Source organism: Arachis ipaensis, chromosome B3 (genome assembly GCF_059453495.1).
Source record: "Arachis ipaensis isolate K30076 ecotype BB chromosome B3, ASM5945349v1, whole genome shotgun sequence".
In the NCBI taxonomy this organism is placed as follows: Eukaryota; Viridiplantae; Streptophyta; class Magnoliopsida; order Fabales; family Fabaceae; genus Arachis; species Arachis ipaensis.
In genome coordinates, this window is record NC_142438.1 from 4,398,006 (window position 1) to 4,405,478 (window position 7,473).

General features: G+C 31.4%; 2 protein-coding genes and 1 long non-coding RNA gene across 4 annotated transcripts; 1 reads left to right on the forward strand and 2 right to left on the reverse strand.

The window, feature by feature from the left end:
* Positions 1-849: 849 nt before the first annotated feature.
* LOC107629135 (Protein-tyrosine phosphatase-like, PTPLA) lies at positions 850-3,678 on the reverse strand. 2 transcript variants are annotated; one of them, XM_088509568.1, is made up of 9 exons: positions 3,069-3,678; positions 2,894-2,979; positions 2,677-2,724; positions 2,481-2,569; positions 2,306-2,359; positions 2,012-2,079; positions 1,822-1,871; positions 1,561-1,658; positions 850-1,274 (listed from the first exon to the last, which is right to left on the reverse strand). In XM_088509568.1, the coding sequence occupies exons 1-9, from the start codon at positions 3,125-3,127 to the stop codon at positions 1,170-1,172; spliced, it is 657 nt and encodes a 218-aa protein (XP_088365694.1). In that variant the 5' UTR covers positions 3,128-3,678; the 3' UTR covers positions 850-1,169. The 2 variants fall into 2 exon arrangements, with proteins under 2 accessions (XP_088365694.1, XP_088365695.1); XM_088509569.1 differs by having other exon boundaries at positions 2,481-2,756; positions 3,069-3,109.
* Positions 3,679-4,249: 571 nt separating this feature from the next.
* On the reverse strand, positions 4,250-5,541 carry MYB59 (myb domain protein 59). Its single transcript, XM_088509570.1, has 3 exons — positions 5,427-5,541; positions 5,209-5,338; positions 4,250-5,001 (listed from the first exon to the last, which is right to left on the reverse strand). The coding sequence occupies exons 1-3, from the start codon at positions 5,539-5,541 to the stop codon at positions 4,482-4,484; spliced, it is 765 nt and encodes a 254-aa protein (XP_088365696.1). The 3' UTR covers positions 4,250-4,481.
* LOC110269895 (uncharacterized) lies at positions 4,550-5,635 on the forward strand. Its single transcript, XR_002358725.2, has 2 exons — positions 4,550-4,691; positions 4,799-5,635. It is a non-coding gene; the product is annotated as an uncharacterized LOC110269895 (long non-coding RNA).
* Positions 5,636-7,473: the final 1,838 nt, after the last annotated feature.

Here is a 7,473-nt window from a genome sequence, read left to right on the forward strand (position 1 = left end):
AATTTTTTTTCCTTCTGACTAGTGATCATTAATGTTTCCCTTTTCGTGCTAAATTTAAGGAAACCTTTTATTCATGCTATTGCAGGAAACATCTGCATTTGCACTTTCATCTGGGGTTGGAGCAGCAAATGCCTTGGTCTTTGAGATAGTGATGACATTTGGGACCCAAAGAAGGGTAACATTGGAATAATTGCACCAATTGCAATTGGCTTCATTGTTGGTGCAAATATCTTGGCTGGTGGTGCCTTTTTTTTTTTTTTTGGTAGTTGGTGGTGCCTTTGATGGTGCATCCATGAACCCAGCAGTGTTATTTGGGCCTGCTGTTGTTAGCTGGACCTGGGCCAACCATTGGGTCAATTGGGTTGGCCCATTTATTGGTGCAGGAATTGCTGCACTTGTCTATGAGCTTTTCTTCATCAACCAAAACACTCATGAGCAGCTTCCAACCACAGATTATTGAAAGACCTGAACTCCTGATGAAGGGTAAAACAGTAAAACCACACACTTGAATTTATTTATCAAAAGTGTGGTGGATGGTTTGTTTGGCTTCCCATATAGGTGTTTGATCTCTGTTGTTTTTGTGTGTACCTTGTAATATTTCCTTTTTCTCAAGATGTTGATTCCTGTTTACTTTGCAATGTTCTGTAAGAAAATATCATTTTATAAGGGTAATATGTTTCAAGTTTTGGCAAACTTTTAGTCAAACTCTACACTTCTTACATATGATCAACTGAAAGAGAAAAACCATTAATCTTGATACTAAAAGCATTGGACAAAAACCATTAATCTTGATACTAAAATCTGTAGTTTAACAAGCAACATACGCATTCTTCCAAAAGAGTGAACTAGTTTGAACTAGCTAACTTTCTAAGCTACTTTATTGAATATGTCAATAACTCAATATGAATCCACGTAAGGTAGAAATCAGCAGAGGTTACAGAACTACACATTCTCTAGCAAGCAAGAACTGCATTAGCTAGCATCATTACAATGTCAGTAAGTCAGAAAAAGATTCGTATATGCAAATACAAATCAGTGTCTGCAGTGCCCCCATTAAAGAAAGTTATTATCTCAGCTTGATTGAAACGAAACTATGTGTGTATATGGAACTAATAATACAAATTCAGAAGTTCAACAAGGTGTCAATAACAATCAAGATCAATGGCTCCTCACGCTCTTTTCTTATCTTGGCGCTTAAAGAGTTTTGAACGCCGCTGTCTGAACAAATGCAGATAAAGTTTGAGCCAAAGGAATGGATAAATGATAAGTACAACCTGATTCAAAGAAATGAAGCATAAATTAACACTTCACAAAGATAATTATGAACGAAATATATATAGCAAAGTATAAGTCAGGCCATTTATATATAACCACTCTTTCTAATTTCTATTTAATGCAAATTAAAGTACCAGCTCCATTTATAGGAAACACATCATAGCAGTTACCTTCGTTTTTTTTTTTTCTTTTTTTCTTTTTTCTTTTGAAGGGATAATAGCCATAACTAAACTAGTTACAAGAGTAGATAATTGTTGAAATATCTAAACAAAATGTTAAACATACCTTAAGGAAATCATAGTAGCTAAATGGGAGGCCTGAAAAGGTTTCCGAATAGAGGTTCTTCTTCTTTACAATTGGAAGTGCCCGGTACATGATCCAAACTGCATGATATTTCACTGATCAGTTGCAATATTTAATATAATGAAAAAAAAAGAAAGAAAAGAAAACAGTTTGACATTACAATATGAAAGGAAAGGGTGAATTTTAAAGTCAACCAGAAACAAAATTCAGAAAACCAGATAGCCATATAATATATGAACTCACTTTCACCAGGACCTACTCCTAAAGGATACAGCACAATAAACGCAGTGTACCTAATTAAAAGATAAAACAAGTCAAGCTTAGACTTGAGAAAAAGTTGAAATGTATTGTGCTAATAACAGAACACTTTAAACTCAGATTTCAGTTAATTTATGTGACAGTCTGAGAAATTGTGATAAAATAGAAGATTTACCTGAGATAGGTTATCCAATAAGGGCAATTTCCAATGCAGCTAAAAGCATAATGTGAGTATCTAATGACCTGCATCTCCAAAGATTATTGCAGCACAATCATCTTTCTTATTAATAAATCTTATTAGGAAAATGGCCATGTCATGCATGTGCATATATAACACTATGTGCATCAGAACTTGGTAATGTTTTAGTAACTTATGACTGTTCACATGGCAAGGTCATGCTAGAAAATTAAATGAAACCAAACCAAACCAATCCAATCCAATCCATAGAATAATTAAAAATCAAATCACCTCGCTTATGCTCCATGCGAAAAAGGTGATAAAAACTGAAGGTAACTGCTGGACCTGCAGAAAGCATAATTTGCACAAAAGCTACATTACAATGAACAAGTTTTTTTCTTTTACCAAAATCTAAACCAAACATGACATTATTAATTGTATGGTGAAAGAGAAGAAAGTGAAGAACCTCATCAAGTTTGCTAACAATAGCAAGCAGAAAATGTGTCCTCCCTCCCCATTGCATGAGAGGAAGCAATGCTCCACTTGGCACAAGCCCTGAAAAGTTGCACAATTTAATTTCTGCATTGCAATGTAAATGTTGATAAAATGAAATTGGTTGCAAAGAATGTGATTTTGATTTTCGAGTGTAGAGTAAAACCCACCAATGGCTCCATGTATAACTTCCAAGAATGCAGCACATTGCAGAAAACCTAAATTGCATTGTTACGCTAAGAAATTAACCCTAAATAAAATCAGAAACACTTGTAAAATTGGATCTGTATACAGTTAAGATAGTAATTATGAATAAACAGTGGTGAATTGCTCATGACTAGGGTTTAAAGGAACGTGGGAAGGGTAGTTTGGGAATATGAAACTGACTTATCAATTTTCCAGCGGAGGAGTAAGCTCCGGCGACAGAAGAAGTGGATAGGAGGTTGCACAAAATCTGAAATGACGAAACAGCCCTGTGGATGGAACATAGTGGGAGCAATGAAGAAAGGGACAAAAAGGGAATTGAAAATTATGGAAGTGAAGGAAGGAGAAATGAAGTTACCAGCCAATTGCCTGAAGAGAGTTGTAAGAGAGGAGATACAATTTCGATAAGCCACCCATTCTTCCTCTTTTGCTATTCCTTTCTCTGCGCCTCACAAACACTGCCACATACTCAAGAAAATGAAATATTTAATTTTTTTTTATAAAATGAACAAATATCATTTTCTTGGAATTAAATATGTCCACAGTTGTGGTAACTATTAAGTAAAAAGAGTTACTATAACTAGAAATAGTTAGTTAAGTTCGTTAAGGGTGTGGTCAACTATTAGTTTGTTACTGTGTCTAACTCCAAAGTCCAACCCATGTAATATTTTTACTTTTGGATCAGAAATTATTTTCAAATATATAACTGTTATAAAACAAGAGGGTCAAAATAAATTTTATATATGGATTTAAAATTGATAATTTTATTTTAAAGCACCACTGCAAAATTTATATATTGATGAATTACACTCATTAAAGCACCACTGCAAAATTTATTTCTGAAATCAAGATTAAAGGATCAAAAGAAGAAAAACTCAATTAAAAGCACACTGATATTTTCAAAAACATGTGTGAAGTGTGATGTATGCCATTCATTGCAGTCCCTCACAGATAGAATTGCATTACCTGCAGTGGAGCTGTGGAGGGAGACTCCGTCAGCACCATTAAGGAGATGGACCAATAACCTTGGGCCTAATCTATGGCCCATCTTATCTTAATTGGTCACACAATAAATTAATTACTTTATTCATATGTGTGGTCTTGTTCTTTATTTATCCGTGGTGCCATCTTACATTATTCTAATTGGAAATCTATACAATTATTCACGCACTAGCTACCTAGTGGCTACAAATATTTTTAAATAAAGTTGCGCCATATGTAAACACATTATTATAAAATAGTTTAATTATTCTGTTACTTCTATTGTTTCATAAAATTTTTAATTAAGTTTTTATACCTTTTTTTTTAATTAGTTATACCAAATTTTTTTTTCAATTAAGTCCCTCTTAGTAGTAATTCGCTTAATTTTATAGAAATCTAACTAAAAAAAATAATTGATATAGAGACCTAAATGAAAAAGAAAAAAAATGTAGGGACCAAATTAAAAAAAATTAGTACAAAAATTCAATTCAAAAATATATAAAGACCTAATTAAAATTTTTACAAAACTATAAAAAACAGAAAACAGCAAAATAATTAAACCTTATAAAATTAAAAGCTTGAATTTGCATTGCCTGTTGATATTTTACATTGATGAGAACATTTAACATACAAACACTGACACGACACTAAGGTAGTGAAGGTGCATGATCCAGATCCATCATCCATCCATTAGATTACAGCTGTGTCACACCATAAGACTGACACGTGGCGCGTATTTATACATACATGAACTTAATTTTTGTGAAAAAAGAAAAAAGAATCCTCCTAATTAAGTGGTTAAGAGTGGTTCATAGGAAGAAGGGAATAAGACTTTACTTTGTTCTTGTTCTTGATTATCCATGATCATCCATAGTGGCAGTGGTTCTGAAGAATAGTAGTAGTCATGCCATGACGGAGAAGAACAAGAAGAAGAAGAAGAAGAAATAAAGTTGTTGTGTTGTTCAGACATGGCGATATCATTCCATATATCATCCATAGAGTAATCATCATCAACAACATTGTTACTATCACTATTAATTATTATTCCATCATCTTCTTTCACCATCGTGTTAGTGATGTTGTTGTTATTACCATTATGCCCTCCAGTGTCGTAGAAGCTCTCTTCCCCAATATCCTTGTTGGAAGAAGATGAGGACTGGTAACTCGTAGACGAAGATGATGGAGATGATTGGGTGGTTGCAGGTGCACGCTTCTTCTCCTGTGCCTTCTGCTTCCTCATCTGAGTCCTCCAAAAGTTCTTGATCTCATTGTCTGTTCGCCCTGGCAACTTCCTTGCAATTCTTGACCACCTGCGTTAATATATTCAATTATTGTACGACTCTAATCTATTATTAAAATAATAATAAAATTATTATTTGATAGTTATAAATCACAAAAATTGTTGATCCTAACATTTTTTTTAGTTAAATCTATCAAATTATTTAACATATTTTACTATCAAATTAACTGCATCTGAATTTTCACGAAAATAAAGATAGGGAGTAATGAAAGCAAACCTATTTCCCCATTTGGAGTGAAGGTGCATGACAAGTTGTTGTTCGTGGGGAGACATCTTACCATGTTTGAGACCAGGATGGAGATAATTAACCCATCGCAACCTGCAACTCTTACCTGTCCTATTCAAACCTACGACGAAGAAGGACGTACAAAATCATATATATGTATGTATTTTGATTATGTTTATATTGTATCTTATCGCCCGCCACCTTCAAACCTGAAACCTTAGCTATAAAGTCCCATCTACGATCCCCAAATAAGCCAACATATGACACAAGTTTGAAGTCCTCTTGTTCGGTCCAAGGACCCTTTCGGAATTCCTCTTCAACCATCTTCTCTCTCTCTCTCTCTCTACACACCCTCTTTAATTTCTTCTGTGTGGGAATGATTGAAACTTGGAGATGAATTGTGGGGAGTTATGCTGCCACTCCCACTCTATATATGTATGTGTGTGTGCTTGCTCTCTCTCTCACAACTTAACTCTGCTTTATTTTAAATGAGGAGTGATAGGGGATTTCAACTTTTTTTTTTAACAATTAACAAGTAAAGTATGATCTCTTACTATTAATTTTATGAGTGGGATCAAAAATAAATATAAGAGAGAACAATGAAGAGTTAAAAATCACATTTTACACTCTCAATTTTTTTTAACAATTGAAAAAATCTATTTCCAAATAATAGAAACAACAGATTTTATGATTTGTATCTAATAATATAAAATTATTTATTTTTTATTTACTGATTAAATAATTAATCAAATTTTAATAAAAATACTTTCACCGGACTTTTTCATTTTGAATTCTTAATTCATAATATATGAGCAAGTTTGCATATCCACCGCTCCTCTTCACTCATCATTTATTTTGCAACTCACTTGTAAATAATAGTACACTTTAAATATGTTATATATTTCTTAAGAAAATTAAATTGATAAAGAAAATTAAAGGGATCCAAGACAGCAAAAGTTCGGTCTCTATAGATTAATTATCATCAATTGCGTAATTATTAATTTGTTGAGAAAAAAATAAAAAATTAATTGTTAGTTAATTAATATTAGGTATTTATTTTTTAATTATAAATTTCTTGTGAGGATTTAAAATTTAAAATTAAAAATTTATACCCAAAAATAATATTTAAAAAAATTAACTGATAATAACAAAAAAATATTATTTTATTTTGTATCTTTAATTTCTTATTCGGAACTTTATATATGCAGTGATAATAATTTAATTTATATAAGAAAGTATTACATTAATTTGGTATATCTTCAATTTTTATTATTAAAAGAGTACTGAATTAGTACTTTATATTGTTATTGCGTAGATTTTGAAGTCTTGATCATTATTTAGTTTAGCAGATAGATTTTTATTTTTTCGGTTATTATTTAATTTCCCCTTGCTTTTGGGCCATCACTGATTTGTCATGTTAATCATTTATATCTAGAAATCTAGCTAGATGATTCAAGCTAACACTAATGCCAGTGTGTGCCACTATTTATTATTCGTCCTCCCCATTGTTGACTTCTTGTTCCCATTTTGTTTGTTTATTGCATATGATCAATGAAAACTGAAAAGATGTAATAATAAGAAATCAATTAATGCTAATACAAAATTAACTTGCTCAATTTCATGAGAAAAATTATTATATATAATAATAATTGTGTAAACAATTTGATGGGTTTGTAAAAAAAATGTTTAGTGAGTGGTGAATCAAGTTGTATTCATCTAAGTGTGTTTAATTATATTATATGATTTATCTTTATTTAAAGTTAGTGTGAGATTTTTGTCTTTTTTGTTTTCAACTAAAGACACTAATTTAAATACTTTTTATAATAAACATACCAAATTTTAATGTTCTAATAATATATTTGTTTTACATTTATTAAAATAAAAAATATTAAAACTTCTACAAATAATAATCATAACATATATTTGTAAAACACACAATTACTATATAAACCTAATAAGTAATTATCCAATGGACCACCACATATTATTGTATGTTTAATTTTGAGATATTTAGCTATTATAAAACTAAAATAAAATGTGAATATATATAGTAGTGCGTGAAATTAAATAGTATGGAACAAATCTCAAAAAAGAAATGGGTGGAGGGGAATGGCTCAATGATGCAAGTTGACCATTGTATACACAATTTGATCGATTATTGTGTCCCTTGGGCCTTGATTATTAGTAATTAACTAATTATATTTTTGTAGCTGAGAGATATATGAAGATACTAGAAAGGTGAAGCTTTCTAAAAGA